Source organism: Oncorhynchus nerka, linkage group LG8 (genome assembly GCF_034236695.1).
Source record: "Oncorhynchus nerka isolate Pitt River linkage group LG8, Oner_Uvic_2.0, whole genome shotgun sequence".
NCBI classification, from domain to species: Eukaryota; Metazoa; Chordata; class Actinopteri; order Salmoniformes; family Salmonidae; genus Oncorhynchus; species Oncorhynchus nerka.
In genome coordinates this window covers 5,650,532-5,668,793 of record NC_088403.1, presented here as the reverse complement: position 1 = coordinate 5,668,793, position 18,262 = coordinate 5,650,532, and the positions used below count along the sequence as shown (strand labels likewise).

Below are 18,262 nucleotides of genomic sequence, written 5' to 3'. Positions count from 1 at the left end.
TGACATGTCTACACAGCTACTAGATATCAACCCCTCTAAGCATAGGTCTGACATGTCTACACAGCTACTAGATATCAACCCCTCTAAGCATAGGTCTGACATGTCTACACAGCTACTAGATATCAACCCCTCTAAACATAGGTCTGACATGTCTACACAGCTACTAGATATCAGCCCCTCTAAATGACAACCGGTTTGATCACGCATGCGCAGGTCGACGCTTTGCCAAGGCAACTCAAAGCCGCTGCTGTAACCGTCCAGATACCTTGTAACTTCACTTTACAACAATAACAATCTAGCTGGAAAACACAGACACAGTTCTCCCAAACACCTGCAGAACTTTAACCAACAGAAAAATGCCAGAACATTTCAAGGTAAACAAATGTACTTTTTAAATTGAACGAGTATAGAAATTCAACTCTTGGCTTTGGTTAGCGCAATGTTTTCGAAACAACCACGTCAAGTAATCTAGGTCACCGCCTGAGTGAGGTGAAGAGGTTTCGACTGATACAAGAAAACGGAAACATTGTTTCATTCGCACAAATAAAATGTTAGTTTATTAACATCGTGCATTGCGATTTCATCGGATAAACCATCTTCGACGATTGCAGGTGTAGTTAGCTAGACGGGGAAACAACCAAATCCCACGTCCAAGGTGTCGGTTATTAGCTTGGTTTAGCTAAGTGTTTCCTAACACGTTACAATGGTATACAGTGGATAAGCTCATGTAAACTAGCTGCCAGTGGCTAACAGCGGCTATTTCCTGTTTCTATTGATAAATAGAGATGCATGTATCAACTGCATGACATTGTAAAGGGCAATAGAGGATTCGTTTAACGTGGTTTATTGCGTTAGTTTGATTAATCAGCCTAGATAAAGACAGCGGTACCGTCTGGTTCATAAACTGACCTATACAGCTGTACATTTGTTAGATATGTCTGTAGCTGCAAACTCCGTTCACAGATTTCATTCAAACGAATGCAGCCAATCGGTTTCCTAGGAAACATCTGACCAACACGAATCATGCAAACGTTTGTGCATGCATGATGCTTACAGTCCTTTTAAAGGCATGCTAAATATATCCCACTTAAACAATATAGTACGTCATGTATTCAGTCCTATGCTATTTACTAATGTTTTGGATACTCACATGCACAGGGCATCAGTGAGTACAAGAAGAAATTTAAAGACCGAGTCGCTACCCGCTCCAGAAGCGCCTCTCCTCAGCGACGGATGCGCTTAGCTGGACTTCGATCTGACCAGATGGGTAAGATTTATTGATTCATTGATATTGACCCTTTTCCAGTACACGACACACTGACGTCACGCACAGATGCACGCGACTCTTGGTTGCATTAAATAAAAAGCTGTCGCCATCTGCCACCCCTTCAACATAGCCTACATTTAAAGTTTTTATTACTTCTAAACAAAATAACTTTTTGGGTTCTTATACGCTTACAATGATGTTTTGATTCTTGCTTGAACAGTCGCTAAGATTATATTTGGATGTGAACTTTTCAAAATAACTATTTTGGATGCGGCAGGTGTTGGCTAGAATGTTAACACTCATTGACATACTGTAGGTTGTAGCAAAAGCTAGACAAAGAGACATTTTACTGGTTGAAGTTCAAGTGTTTTTAAATAGAAGTATAATGCAGTCGAATTTGCGATGATGACACACACACATTATATTAAGCTAGACATTCATACAAGCTTTAAAATCCAGTTATAATCCAAAAGTAGTGTGAAAAGCACTCATAAGCAACATGTAAATAGAGGTGTGTTTTTGTGTGTTCTGTCACGAACGTGCGTGTATTGCACTTCCTGTAGCAATGTTTGCAAAAACAGAAAGTGGTCTATATGACCCGGTAACAGTATAATATACCAAGTTAACATATCACACATCATTCATATTCCTGTTGTGCATCTTCATCTTTAAAACACTGAGCGCAGCTCTACTATTCTTATTTGACTATTTACAGTTTAGTCATAGTGAGTGCATACATTATCATACTGGTCCTCCGTGGGAATAGAACCCACAACCCTGGCTTTGTAAGAACCATGCTCTACCACCTGAGTCACATGGTCAACTATCATCTGTCCTTCTGTCATCCATATTACACCAGGTATCAGTAGAGACACTATCATCTCTCCTTCTGTCATCCATATTACACCAGGTATCAGTAGAGACACTATCATCTCTCCTTCTGTCATCCATATTACACCAGGTATCAGCCTCAGTTTCTGTCCAAGAGGAAGGTGCCCTCCTCCCACTCGCCCCAGGTGTCCAGCTCCTTCCAATGGAACCCCACCACCACAGAGCCCCCACAGAGACGGGATGAGACCCCCAGACCTGGTACCTCTCCCCTGGCTCCTACCCCAGAGAGAGTCCACACCCCTCTGGCCCCTAGGGGTCCCCCTCCTCCAGGGGACCCCCAACGAGGCCCGACCACTCTTCAGGGCCAGACTCACACCCGGAGCCCCCTGGCTACTGTAGAGAGACAGGACCAAGCTTTCAATGGGGTGAGAATGGTTGTTATTTATTTCATGTATGCAAATGCATGTGCTCGATTTAGCTTGCACTTTTGAGACTATTCTATTGGCTCCATTGTACCAGGAAAACTAAACGAAGCGCAGCTCATGTTCTTTGAAAGGACCGTTTGACACACGTGTTTGACCCAGGCCTTCTAAGCAGCCCCGTGGCCTGTGCAGCAGACAGTTCATTTTTGAATTTAACCAAGTCAGTTAAAAACAAATTCTTAAGTTACAATGACACACAGTGAGTTATTACTAGTGACCTGTGTAGTAAAGTGAGAAATGTGATTCCAGGTGGACTATGTGTTGAGGAGGAAGGCGGGGCTGAAGTCGTCTGGACAGAGGACCGGACTACAGAAGTCGGAGTACAGGAAACAGTTTCCATGGAAGACACCTGTAGCTGGCCACGCCTCCCCACTGCTGGCTGCAGAGCAGGTGTTCGTTGTTCCACTCATATCCTCGTCTTGTCTGAACGTATATACAACCCCAAACCTCCATAACATCCACGTTAAAGCCCTGATGTTCCACTCATATCCTCGTCTTGTCTGAACGTATATACAACCCCAAACCTCCATAACATCCATGTTAAAGCCCTGATGTTCCACTCATATCCTCGTCTTGTCTGAACGTATATACAACCCCAAACCTCCATAACATCCATGTTAAAGCCCTGATGTTCCACTCATATCCTCGTCTTGTCTGAACGTATATACAACCCCAAACCTCCATAACATCCACGTTAAAGCCCTGATGTTCCACTCATATCCTTGTCTTGTCTGAACGTATACAACCCTAAACATCCATAACATCCACGTTAAAGCCCTGATGTTCCACTCATATCCTCGTCTTGTCTGAACGTATATACAACCCCAAACCTCCATAACATCCACGTTAAAGCCCTGATGTTCCACTCATATCCTCGTCTTGTCTGAACGTATACAACCCTAAACATCCATAACATCCACGTTAAAGCCCTGATGTTCCACTCATATCCTCGTCTTGTCTGAACGTATATACAACCCCAAACCTCCATAACATCCACGTTAAAGCCCTGATGTTCCACTCATATCCTTGTCTTGTCTGAACGTATACAACCCTAAACATCCATAGCATCCACGTTAAAGCCCTGATGTTCCACTCATATCCTCGTCTTGTCTGAACGTATACAACCCTAAACATCCATAACATCCACGTTAAAGCCCTGATGTTACACTCATATCCTCGTCTTGTCTGAACGTATACAACCCTAAACATCCATAACATCCACGTTAAAGCCCTGATGTTCCACTCATATCCTCGTCTTGTCTGAACGTATATACAACCCCAAACCTCCATAACATCCACGTTAAAGCCCTGATGTTCCACTCATATCCTTGTCTTGTCTGAACGTATACAACCCTAAACATCCATAGCATCCACGTTAAAGCCCTGATGTTCCACTCATATCCTTGTCTTGTCTGAAACGTATACAACCCTAAACCTCCATAACATCCACGTTAAAGCCCTGATGTTCCACTCATATCCTTGTCTTGTCTGAACGTATACAACCCTAAACATCCATAACATCCACGTTAAAGCCCTGATGTTCCACTCATATCCTTGTCTTGTCTGAACGTATACAACCCTAAACATCCATAACATCCACGTTAAAGCCCTGATGTTCCACTCATATACTTGTCTTGTCTGAACGTATACAACCCTAAACATCCATAACATCCACGTTAAAGCCCTGATGTTCCACTCATATCCTCGTCTTGTCTGAACGTATATACAACCCCAAACCTCCATAACATCCTTGTTAAAGCCCTGATGTTCCACTCATATCCTCGTCTTGTCTGAACGTATACAACCCCAAACCTCCATAACATCCACGTTAAAGCCCTGATGTTCCACTCATATCCTCGTCTTGTCTGAACGTATATACAACTCCAAACCTCCATAACATCCATGTTAAAGCCCTGATGTTCCACTCATATCCTCGTCTTGTCTGAACGTATATACAACCCCAAACCTCCATAACATCCTTGTTAAAGCCCTGATGTTCCACTCATATCCTCGTCTTGTCTGAACGTATACAACCCCAAACCTCCATAACATCCACGTTAAAGCCCTGATGTTCCACTCATATCCTTGTCTTGTCTGAACGTATACAACCCTAAACATCCATAACATCCACGTTAAAGCCCTGATGTTCCACTCATATCCTCGTCTTGTCTGAACGTATACAACCCTAAACATCCATAACATCCACGTTAAAGCCCTGATGTTCCACTCATATCCTCGTCTTGTCTGAACGTTTATACAACCCCAAACCTCCATAACATCCTTGTTAAAGCCCTGATGTTCCACTCATATCCTCGTCTTGTCTGAACGTATACAACCCCAAACCTCCATAACATCCACGTTAAAGCCCTGATGTTCCACTCATATCCTTGTCTTGTCTGAACGTATACAACCCTAAACATCCATAACATCCACGTTAAAGCCCTGATGTTCCACTCATATCCTCGTCTTGTCTGAACGTATACAACCCTAAACATCCATAACATCCACGTTAAAGCCCTGATGTTCCACTCATATCCTTGTCTTGTCTGAACGTATACAACCCTAAACATCCATAACATCCACGTTAAAGCCCTGATGTTCCACTCATATCCTCGTCTTGTCTGAACATATACAACCTAAACATCCATAACATCCACGTTAAAGCCCTGATGTTCCACTCATATCCTCGTCTTGTCTGAACGTATACAACCCCAAACCTCCATAACATCCACGTTAAAGCCCTGATGTTCCACTCATATCCTCGTCTTGTCTGAACGTATATACAACTCCAAACCTCCATAACATCCATGTTAAAGCCCTGATGTTCCACTCATATCCTCGTCTTGTCTGAACGTATATACAACCCCAAACCTCCATAACATCCTTGTTAAAGCCCTGATGTTCCACTCATATCCTCGTCTTGTCTGAACGTATACAACCCCAAACCTCCATAACATCCACGTTAAAGCCCTGATGTTCCACTCATATCCTTGTCTTGTCTGAACGTATACAACCCTAAACATCCATAACATCCACGTTAAAGCCCTGATGTTCCACTCATATCCTTGTCTTGTCTGAACGTATACAACCCTAAACATCCATAACATCCACGTTAAAGCCCTGATGTTCCACTCATATCCTCGTCTTGTCTGAACGTATACAACCTAAACATCCATAACATCCACGTTAAAGCCCTGATGTTCCACTCATATCCTCGTCTTGTCTGAACGTATACAACCCTAAACATCCATAACATCCACGTTAAAGCCCTGATGTTCCACTCATATCCTCGTCTTGTCTGAACGTATACAACCCTAAACATCCATAACATCCATGTTAAAGCCCTGATGTTCCACTCATATCCTCGTCTTGTCTGAACGTATACAACCTAAACATCCATAACATCCACGTTAAAGCCCTGATGTTCCACTCATATCCTCGTCTTGTCTGAACGTATACAACCCTAAACATCCATAACATCCACGTTAAAGCCCTGATGTTCCACTCATATCCTCGTCTTGTCTGAACGTATACAACCCCAAACCTCCATAACATCCACGTTAAAGCCCTGATGTTCCACTCATATCCTTGTCTTGTCTGAACGTATACAACCCTAAACATCCATAACATCCACGTTAAAGCCCTGATGTTCCACTCATATCCTCGTCTTGTCTGAACGTATACAACCCTAAACATCCATAACATCCACGTTAAAGCCCTGATGTTCCACTCATATCCTCGTCTTGTCTGAACGTATACAACCCTAAACATCCATAACATCCACGTTAAAGCCCTGATGTTCCACTCATATCCTCGTCTTGTCTGAACGTATACAACCCTAAACATCCATAACATCCACGTTAAAGCCCTGATGTTCCACTCATATCCTCGTCTTGTCTGAACGTATACAACCCCAAACCTCCATAACATCCACGTTAAAGCCCTGATGTTCCACTCATATCCTCGTCTTGTCTGAACGTATATACAACTCCAAACCTCCATAACATCCATGTTAAAGCCCTGATGTTCCACTCATATCCTCGTCTTGTCTGAACGTATATACAACCCCAAACCTCCATAACATCCTTGTTAAAGCCCTGATGTTCCACTCATATCCTCGTCTTGTCTGAACGTATACAACCCCAAACCTCCATAACATCCACGTTAAAGCCCTGATGTTCCACTCATATCCTTGTCTTGTCTGAACGTATACAACCCCAAACATCCATAACATCCACGTTAAAGCCCTGATGTTCCACTCATATCCTTGTCTTGTCTGAACGTATACAACCCTAAACATCCATAACATCCACGTTAAAGCCCTGATGTTCCACTCATATCCTCGTCTTGTCTGAACGTATACAACCCTAAACATCCATAACATCCACGTTAAAGCCCTGATGTTCCACTCATATCCTCGTCTTGTCTGAACGTATACAACCCTAAACATCCATAACATCCACGTTAAAGCCCTGATGTTCCACTCATATCCTCGTCTTGTCTGAACGTATACAACCCTAAACATCCATAACATCCACGTTAAAGCCCTGATGTTCCACTCATATCCTCGTCTTGTCTGAACGTATACAACCCTAAACATCCATAACATCCACGTTAAAGCCCTGATGTTCCACTCATATCCTCGTCTTGTCTGAACGTATACAACCCTAAACATCCATAACATCCACGTTAAAGCCCTGATGTTCCACTCATATCCTCGTCTTGTCTGAACGTATACAACCCCAAACCTCCATAACATCCACGTTAAAGCCCTGATGTTCCACTCATATCCTCGTCTTGTCTGAACGTATATACAACTCCAAACCTCCATAACATCCATGTTAAAGCCCTGATGTTCCACTCATATCCTCGTCTTGTCTGAACGTATATACAACCCCAAACCTCCATAACATCCTTGTTAAAGCCCTGATGTTCCACTCATATCCTCGTCTTGTCTGAACGTATACAACCCCAAACCTCCATAACATCCACGTTAAAGCCCTGATGTTCCACTCATATCCTTGTCTTGTCTGAACGTATACAACCCTAAACATCCATAACATCCACGTTAAAGCCCTGATGTTCCACTCATATCCTCGTCTTGTCTGAACGTATACAACCCTAAACATCCATAACATCCACGTTAAAGCCCTGATGTTCCACTCATATCCTCGTCTTGTCTGAACGTATACAACCCTAAACATCCATAACATCCACGTTAAAGCCCTGATGTTCCACTCATATCCTCGTCTTGTCTGAACGTATACAACCCTAAACATCCATAACATCCACGTTAAAGCCCTGATGTTCCACTCATATCCTCGTCTTGTCTGAACGTATACAACCCTAAACATCCATAACATCCACGTTAAAGCCCTGATGTTCCACTCATATCCTCGTCTTGTCTGAACGTATACAACCCTAAACATCCATAACATCCACGTTAAAGCCCTGATGTTCCACTCATATCCTTGTCTTGTCTGAACGTATACAACCCTAAACATCCATAACATCCACGTTAAAGCCCTGATGTTCCACTCATATCCTCGTCTTGTCTGAACGTATACAACCTAAACATCCATAACATCCACGTTAAAGCCCTGATGTTCCACTCATATCCTCGTCTTGTCTGAACGTATACAACCCCAAACCTCCATAACATCCACGTTAAAGCCCTGATGTTCCACTCATATCCTTGTCTTGTCTGAACGTATACAACCCTAAACATCCATAGCATCCACGTTAAAGCCCTGATGTTCCACTCATATCCTTGTCTTGTCTGAACGTATACAACCCTAAACCTCCATAACATCCACGTTAAAGCCCTGATGTTCCACTCATATCCTTGTCTTGTCTGAACGTATACAACCCTAAACATCCATAACATCCACGTTAAAGCCCTGATGTTCCACTCATATCCTTGTCTTGTCTGAACGTATACAACCCTAAACATCCATAACATCCACGTTAAAGCCCTGATGTTCCACTCATATCCTTGTCTTGTCTGAACGTATACAACCCTAAACATCCATAACATCCACGTTAAAGCCCTGATGTTCCACTCATATCCTCGTCTTGTCTGAACGTATATACAACCCCAAACCTCCATAACATCCTTGTTAAAGCCCTGATGTTCCACTCATATCCTCGTCTTGTCTGAACGTATACAACCCCAAACCTCCATAACATCCACGTTAAAGCCCTGATGTTCCACTCATATCCTCGTCTTGTCTGAACGTATATACAACTCCAAACCTCCATAACATCCATGTTAAAGCCCTGATGTTCCACTCATATCCTCGTCTTGTCTGAACGTATATACAACCCCAAACCTCCATAACATCCTTGTTAAAGCCCTGATGTTCCACTCATATCCTCGTCTTGTCTGAACGTATACAACCCCAAACCTCCATAACATCCACGTTAAAGCCCTGATGTTCCACTCATATCCTTGTCTTGTCTGAACGTATACAACCCTAAACATCCATAACATCCACGTTAAAGCCCTGATGTTCCACTCATATCCTCGTCTTGTCTGAACGTATACAACCCTAAACATCCATAACATCCACGTTAAAGCCCTGATGTTCCACTCATATCCTCGTCTTGTCTGAACGTTTATACAACCCCAAACCTCCATAACATCCTTGTTAAAGCCCTGATGTTCCACTCATATCCTCGTCTTGTCTGAACGTATACAACCCCAAACCTCCATAACATCCACGTTAAAGCCCTGATGTTCCACTCATATCCTTGTCTTGTCTGAACGTATACAACCCTAAACATCCATAACATCCACGTTAAAGCCCTGATGTTCCACTCATATCCTCGTCTTGTCTGAACGTATACAACCCTAAACATCCATAACATCCACGTTAAAGCCCTGATGTTCCACTCATATCCTTGTCTTGTCTGAACGTATACAACCCTAAACATCCATAACATCCACGTTAAAGCCCTGATGTTCCACTCATATCCTCGTCTTGTCTGAACATATACAACCCTAAACATCCATAACATCCACGTTAAAGCCCTGATGTTCCACTCATATCCTCGTCTTGTCTGAACGTATACAACCCCAAACCTCCATAACATCCACGTTAAAGCCCTGATGTTCCACTCATATCCTCGTCTTGTCTGAACGTATATACAACTCCAAACCTCCATAACATCCATGTTAAAGCCCTGATGTTCCACTCATATCCTCGTCTTGTCTGAACGTATATACAACCCCAAACCTCCATAACATCCTTGTTAAAGCCCTGATGTTCCACTCATATCCTCGTCTTGTCTGAACGTATACAACCCCAAACCTCCATAACATCCACGTTAAAGCCCTGATGTTCCACTCATATCCTTGTCTTGTCTGAACGTATACAACCCTAAACATCCATAACATCCACGTTAAAGCCCTGATGTTCCACTCATATCCTTGTCTTGTCTGAACGTATACAACCCTAAACATCCATAACATCCACGTTAAAGCCCTGATGTTCCACTCATATCCTCGTCTTGTCTGAACGTATACAACCCTAAACATCCATAACATCCACGTTAAAGCCCTGATGTTCCACTCATATCCTCGTCTTGTCTGAACGTATACAACCCTAAACATCCATAACATCCACGTTAAAGCCCTGATGTTCCACTCATATCCTCGTCTTGTCTGAACGTATACAACCCTAAACATCCATAACATCCATGTTAAAGCCCTGATGTTCCACTCATATCCTCGTCTTGTCTGAACGTATACAACCCTAAACATCCATAACATCCACGTTAAAGCCCTGATGTTCCACTCATATCCTCGTCTTGTCTGAACGTATACAACCCTAAACATCCATAACATCCACGTTAAAGCCCTGATGTTCCACTCATATCCTCGTCTTGTCTGAACGTATACAACCCCAAACCTCCATAACATCCACGTTAAAGCCCTGATGTTCCACTCATATCCTTGTCTTGTCTGAACGTATACAACCCTAAACATCCATAACATCCACGTTAAAGCCCTGATGTTCCACTCATATCCTCGTCTTGTCTGAACGTATACAACCCTAAACATCCATAACATCCACGTTAAAGCCCTGATGTTCCACTCATATCCTCGTCTTGTCTGAACGTATACAACCCTAAACATCCATAACATCCACGTTAAAGCCTGATGTTCCACTCATATCCTCGTCTTGTCTGAACGTATACAACCCTAAACATCCATAACATCCACGTTAAAGCCCTGATGTTCCACTCATATCCTCGTCTTGTCTGAACGTATACAACCCCAAACCTCCATAACATCCACGTTAAAGCCCTGATGTTCCACTCATATCCTCGTCTTGTCTGAACGTATATACAACTCCAAACCTCCATAACATCCATGTTAAAGCCCTGATGTTCCACTCATATCCTCGTCTTGTCTGAACGTATATACAACCCCAAACCTCCATAACATCCTTGTTAAAGCCCTGATGTTCCACTCATATCCTTGTCTTGTCTGAACGTATACAACCCTAAACATCCATAACATCCACGTTAAAGCCCTGATGTTCCACTCATATCCTTGTCTTGTCTGAACGTATACAACCCCAAACATCCATAACATCCACGTTAAAGCCCTGATGTTCCACTCATATCCTTGTCTTGTCTGAACGTATACAACCCTAAACATCCATAGCATCCACGTTAAAGCCCTGATGTTCCACTCATATCCTCGTCTTGTCTGAACGTATACAACCCTAAACATCCATAACATCCACGTTAAAGCCCTGATGTTACACTCATATCCTCGTCTTGTCTGAACGTATACAACCCTAAACATCCATAACATCCACGTTAAAGCCCTGATGTTCCACTCATATCCTCGTCTTGTCTGAACGTATATACAACCCCAAACCTCCATAACATCCACGTTAAAGCCCTGATGTTCCACTCATATCCTTGTCTTGTCTGAACGTATACAACCCTAAACATCCATAGCATCCACGTTAAAGCCCTGATGTTCCACTCATATCCTTGTCTTGTCTGAACGTATACAACCCTAAACCTCCATAACATCCACGTTAAAGCCCTGATGTTCCACTCATATCCTTGTCTTGTCTGAACGTATACAACCCTAAACATCCATAACATCCACGTTAAAGCCCTGATGTTCCACTCATATCCTTGTCTTGTCTGAACGTATACAACCCTAAACATCCATAACATCCACGTTAAAGCCCTGATGTTCCACTCATATCCTTGTCTTGTCTGAACGTATACAACCCTAAACATCCATAACATCCACGTTAAAGCCCTGATGTTCCACTCATATCCTCGTCTTGTCTGAACGTATATACAACCCCAAACCTCCATAACATCCTTGTTAAAGCCCTGATGTTCCACTCATATCCTCGTCTTGTCTGAACGTATACAACCCCAAACCTCCATAACATCCACGTTAAAGCCCTGATGTTCCACTCATATCCTCGTCTTGTCTGAACGTATATACAACTCCAAACCTCCATAACATCCATGTTAAAGCCCTGATGTTCCACTCATATCCTCGTCTTGTCTGAACGTATATACAACCCCAAACCTCCATAACATCCTTGTTAAAGCCCTGATGTTCCACTCATATCCTCGTCTTGTCTGAACGTATACAACCCCAAACCTCCATAACATCCACGTTAAAGCCCTGATGTTCCACTCATATCCTTGTCTTGTCTGAACGTATACAACCCTAAACATCCATAACATCCACGTTAAAGCCCTGATGTTCCACTCATATCCTCGTCTTGTCTGAACGTATACAACCCTAAACATCCATAACATCCACGTTAAAGCCCTGATGTTCCACTCATATCCTCGTCTTGTCTGAACGTTTATACAACCCCAAACCTCCATAACATCCTTGTTAAAGCCCTGATGTTCCACTCATATCCTCGTCTTGTCTGAACGTATACAACCCCAAACCTCCATAACATCCACGTTAAAGCCCTGATGTTCCACTCATATCCTTGTCTTGTCTGAACGTATACAACCCTAAACATCCATAACATCCACGTTAAAGCCCTGATGTTCCACTCATATCCTCGTCTTGTCTGAACGTATACAACCTAAACATCCATAACATCCACGTTAAAGCCCTGATGTTCCACTCATATCCTTGTCTTGTCTGAACGTATACAACCCTAAACATCCATAACATCCACGTTAAAGCCCTGATGTTCCACTCATATCCTCGTCTTGTCTGAACATATACAACCCTAAACATCCATAACATCCACGTTAAAGCCCTGATGTTCCACTCATATCCTCGTCTTGTCTGAACGTATACAACCCCAAACCTCCATAACATCCACGTTAAAGCCCTGATGTTCCACTCATATCCTCGTCTTGTCTGAACGTATATACAACTCCAAACCTCCATAACATCCATGTTAAAGCCCTGATGTTCCACTCATATCCTCGTCTTGTCTGAACGTATATACAACCCCAAACCTCCATAACATCCTTGTTAAAGCCCTGATGTTCCACTCATATCCTCGTCTTGTCTGAACGTATACAACCCCAAACCTCCATAACATCCACGTTAAAGCCCTGATGTTCCACTCATATCCTTGTCTTGTCTGAACGTATACAACCCTAAACATCCATAACATCCACGTTAAAGCCCTGATGTTCCACTCATATCCTTGTCTTGTCTGAACGTATACAACCCTAAACATCCATAACATCCACGTTAAAGCCCTGATGTTCCACTCATATCCTCGTCTTGTCTGAACGTATACAACCCTAAACATCCATAACATCCACGTTAAAGCCCTGATGTTCCACTCATATCCTCGTCTTGTCTGAACGTATACAACCCTAAACATCCATAACATCCACGTTAAAGCCCTGATGTTCCACTCATATCCTCGTCTTGTCTGAACGTATACAACCCTAAACATCCATAACATCCATGTTAAAGCCCTGATGTTCCACTCATATCCTCGTCTTGTCTGAACGTATACAACCCTAAACATCCATAACATCCACGTTAAAGCCCTGATGTTCCACTCATATCCTCGTCTTGTCTGAACGTATACAACCCTAAACATCCATAACATCCACGTTAAAGCCCTGATGTTCCACTCATATCCTCGTCTTGTCTGAACGTATACAACCCCAAACCTCCATAACATCCACGTTAAAGCCCTGATGTTCCACTCATATCCTTGTCTTGTCTGAACGTATACAACCCTAAACATCCATAACATCCACGTTAAAGCCCTGATGTTCCACTCATATCCTCGTCTTGTCTGAACGTATACAACCCTAAACATCCATAACATCCACGTTAAAGCCCTGATGTTCCACTCATATCCTCGTCTTGTCTGAACGTATACAACCCTAAACATCCATAACATCCACGTTAAAGCCCTGATGTTCCACTCATATCCTCGTCTTGTCTGAACGTATACAACCCTAAACATCCATAACATCCACGTTAAAGCCCTGATGTTCCACTCATATCCTCGTCTTGTCTGAACGTATACAACCCCAAACCTCCATAACATCCACGTTAAAGCCCTGATGTTCCACTCATATCCTCGTCTTGTCTGAACGTATATACAACTCCAAACCTCCATAACATCCATGTTAAAGCCCTGATGTTCCACTCATATCCTCGTCTTGTCTGAACGTATATACAACCCCAAACCTCCATAACATCCTTGTTAAAGCCCTGATGTTCCACTCATATCCTCGTCTTGTCTGAACGTATACAACCCCAAACCTCCATAACATCCACGTTAAAGCCCTGATGTTCCACTCATATCCTTGTCTTGTCTGAACGTATACAACCCCAAACATCCATAACATCCACGTTAAAGCCCTGATGTTCCACTCATATCCTTGTCTTGTCTGAACGTATACAACCCTAAACATCCATAACATCCACGTTAAAGCCCTGATGTTCCACTCATATCCTCGTCTTGTCTGAACGTATACAACCCTAAACATCCATAACATCCACGTTAAAGCCCTGATGTTCCACTCATATCCTCGTCTTGTCTGAACGTATACAACCCTAAACATCCATAACATCCACGTTAAAGCCCTGATGTTCCACTCATATCCTCGTCTTGTCTGAACGTATACAACCCTAAACATCCATAACATCCACGTTAAAGCCCTGATGTTCCACTCATATCCTCGTCTTGTCTGAACGTATACAACCCTAAACATCCATAACATCCACGTTAAAGCCCTGATGTTCCACTCATATCCTCGTCTTGTCTGAACGTATACAACCCTAAACATCCATAACATCCACGTTAAAGCCCTGATGTTCCACTCATATCCTCGTCTTGTCTGAACGTATACAACCCCAAACCTCCATAACATCCACGTTAAAGCCCTGATGTTCCACTCATATCCTCGTCTTGTCTGAACGTATATACAACTCCAAACCTCCATAACATCCATGTTAAAGCCCTGATGTTCCACTCATATCCTCGTCTTGTCTGAACGTATATACAACCCCAAACCTCCATAACATCCTTGTTAAAGCCCTGATGTTCCACTCATATCCTCGTCTTGTCTGAACGTATACAACCCCAAACCTCCATAACATCCACGTTAAAGCCCTGATGTTCCACTCATATCCTTGTCTTGTCTGAACGTATACAACCCCAAACATCCATAACATCCACGTTAAAGCCCTGATGTTCCACTCATATCCTTGTCTTGTCTGAACGTATACAACCCTAAACATCCATAACATCCACGTTAAAGCCCTGATGTTCCACTCATATCCTCGTCTTGTCTGAACGTATACAACCCTAAACATCCATAACATCCACGTTAAAGCCCTGATGTTCCACTCATATCCTCGTCTTGTCTGAACGTATACAACCCTAAACATCCATAACATCCACGTTAAAGCCCTGATGTTCCACTCATATCCTCGTCTTGTCTGAACGTATACAACCCTAAACATCCATAACATCCACGTTAAAGCCCTGATGTTCCACTCATATCCTCGTCTTGTCTGAACGTATACAACCCTAAACATCCATAACATCCACGTTAAAGCCCTGATGTTCCACTCATATCCTCGTCTTGTCTGAACGTATACAACCCTAAACATCCATAACATCCACGTTAAAGCCCTGATGTTCCACTCATATCCTTGTCTTGTCTGAACGTATACAACCCTAAACATCCATAACATCCACGTTAAAGCCCTGATGTTCCACTCATATCCTCGTCTTGTCTGAACGTATACAACCCTAAACATCCATAACATCCACGTTAAAGCCCTGATGTTCCACTCATATCCTCGTCTTGTCTGAACGTATACAACCCTAAACATCCATAACATCCATGTTAAAGCCCTGATGTTCCACTCATATCCTCGTCTTGTCTGAACGTATACAACCCTAAACATCCATAACATCCACGTTAAAGCCCTGATGTTCCACTCATATCCTCGTCTTGTCTGAACGTATACAACCCTAAACATCCATAACATCCACGTTAAAGCCCTGATGTTCCACTCATATCCTTGTCTTGTCTGAACGTATACAACCCTAAACATCCATAACATCCATGTTAAAGCCCTGATGTTCCACTCATATCCTTGTCTTGTCTGAACGTATATACAACCCTAAACATCCATAACATCCATGTTAAAGCCCTGATGTTCCACTCATATCCTTGTCTTGTCTGAACGTATATACAACCCTAAACATCCATAACATCCACGTTAAAGCCCTGATGTTCCACTCATATCCTTGTCTTGTCTGAACGTATACAACCCTAAACATCCATAACATCCACGTTAAAGCCCTGATGTTCCACTCATATCCTCGTCTTGTCTGAACGTATACAACCCTAAACATCCATAACATCCATGTTAAAGCCCTGATGTTCCACTCATATCCTCGTCTTGTCTGAACGTATACAACCCTAAACATCCATAACATCCACGTTAAAGCCCTGATGTTCCACTCATATCCTTGTCTTGTCTGAACGTATACAACCCTAAACATCCATAACATCCACGTTAAAGCCCTGATGTTCCACTCACTATCCTCCTCTTGTCTGAACGCCTACAACCCTAAACATCCATAACATCCACGTTAAAGCCCTGATGTTCCACTCATATCCTCGTCTTGTCTGAACGTATACAACCCTAAACATCCATAACATCCACGTTAAAGCCCTGATGTTCCACTCATATCCTCGTCTTGTCTGAACGTATACAACCCTAAACATCCATAACATCCACGTTAAAGCCCTGATAGTCACGCATTTGACATGTGTAGGCATTTCCTGGTCATAGAGGGGCCCAATGCACAAGTAAGATTCACTGCTTGTTGTTACACCCTGAACCCAGGGTTGGTCACCCATTCTGCCCCATTACTAGTTAGTCTTGAAAACCCGACCGAGGGCAACACAGTGACTAGGACCTGGTTTTAATGAGGGTCTGTTGAAAACCCGACCGAGGGCAACACAGTGACTAGGACCTGGTTTTAATGAGGGAGTCTTGAAAACCTGACCGTAGACAACACAGTGACTAGGACCTGGTTTTAATGAGGGTCTGTTGAAAACCCGACCGAGGGCAACACAGTGACTAGAACCTGGTTTTAATGAGGGAGTCTGTTGAAAACCTGACCGTAGACAACACAGTGACTAGGACCTGGTTTTAATGAGGGTCTGTTGAAAACCCGACCGAGGGCAACACAGTGACTAGGACCTGGTTTTAATGAGGGAGTCTTTTGGCCTAGAGGAACTACATCACTACCTACGTTGATAAGGGGGGGACAGTTCTGGGGACTCGCCTAACAAATCACGAGGCAGACATGCCAGAACGCTGTGATTCAAAACCAAACGTTGCAGTGGTTTTAGTTGAGGTAGTTGATGTAAACTAGCTCCTGGGGCGGCAGGCAGCCTAGTGGTTAGAGCGTTGGGCCAGTAACCTGACAAGGTTAAAACGGTGGGTTAACAAGGCAGTTAACCCACTGTTCCCCGGGTACCAAAGATGTGGATGTTGATTAAGGCAGCCCCCCCCTCCGCACCTCTCTGATTCAGAGGGGTGGGGTTAAATGAGGAAGACACATTTCAGTTGAAGGCATTCAGTTGTACAACCTGAGCAGGTATCTACTTGCGAACTATAACCTCTGTGATGTCCATCTTGCTCGCTACTATTTAGTATTTTATTCAAGAGGATAAAGTCGTGATGTAGGAAGTGACGTAGTTCCTCGATACCAAAAGACTCCGTCATTGAAACCAGACCTCAGTCAGTGTGTTGCCTAGGGTCTGGTTTTCAAAACGAATGACTAGTTTGAGAGGTAGGCTATCTACCCAAGCTGTGGAGCAGAGATGCTGTTTTGTCAAACAGCCAGTAGATGGTAGCAGAGTATTTGAGTATGAATCAACTATGACAGTTCCAGTATATTTCCTTGCATGGTCTTCTTCAGATGCTGTACACCAGCCACCGTTCCATCCCTCCTTTCAAGTCTAACCCGGTGGTGGTGTTGGAGAGCGAGTACAGCAGGAACTTTAAAGCCTCTCCGCCTCCCAGAGGACCACGGCTACGCAGCGACGTAGTCCAGGTGCCTCTGTTCCAGAGAGAGAACGTTTCACCCGAGAAAGCATCCAAGGTACTTCCGAGTTCCAGTCAGTCCACACGCCACACTACAACTCAATCTTT

General features: G+C 43.2%; 1 protein-coding gene across 1 annotated transcript in view; it reads left to right on the top strand.

The window, feature by feature from the left end:
• The first annotated feature begins 214 nt into the window (after nt 1-214).
• LOC115115782 (uncharacterized) overlaps nt 215-18,262 on the top strand; it is a 59,269-nt gene continuing 41,221 nt past the window's right edge. Inside the window, 5 exon segments of the mRNA XM_065022076.1 lie at nt 215-374; nt 1,159-1,272; nt 2,224-2,523; nt 2,830-2,970; nt 18,030-18,212. Coding sequence (XP_064878148.1) covers nt 357-374; nt 1,159-1,272; nt 2,224-2,523; nt 2,830-2,970; nt 18,030-18,212 — 756 coding nt within the window. The 5' untranslated portion in view covers nt 215-356.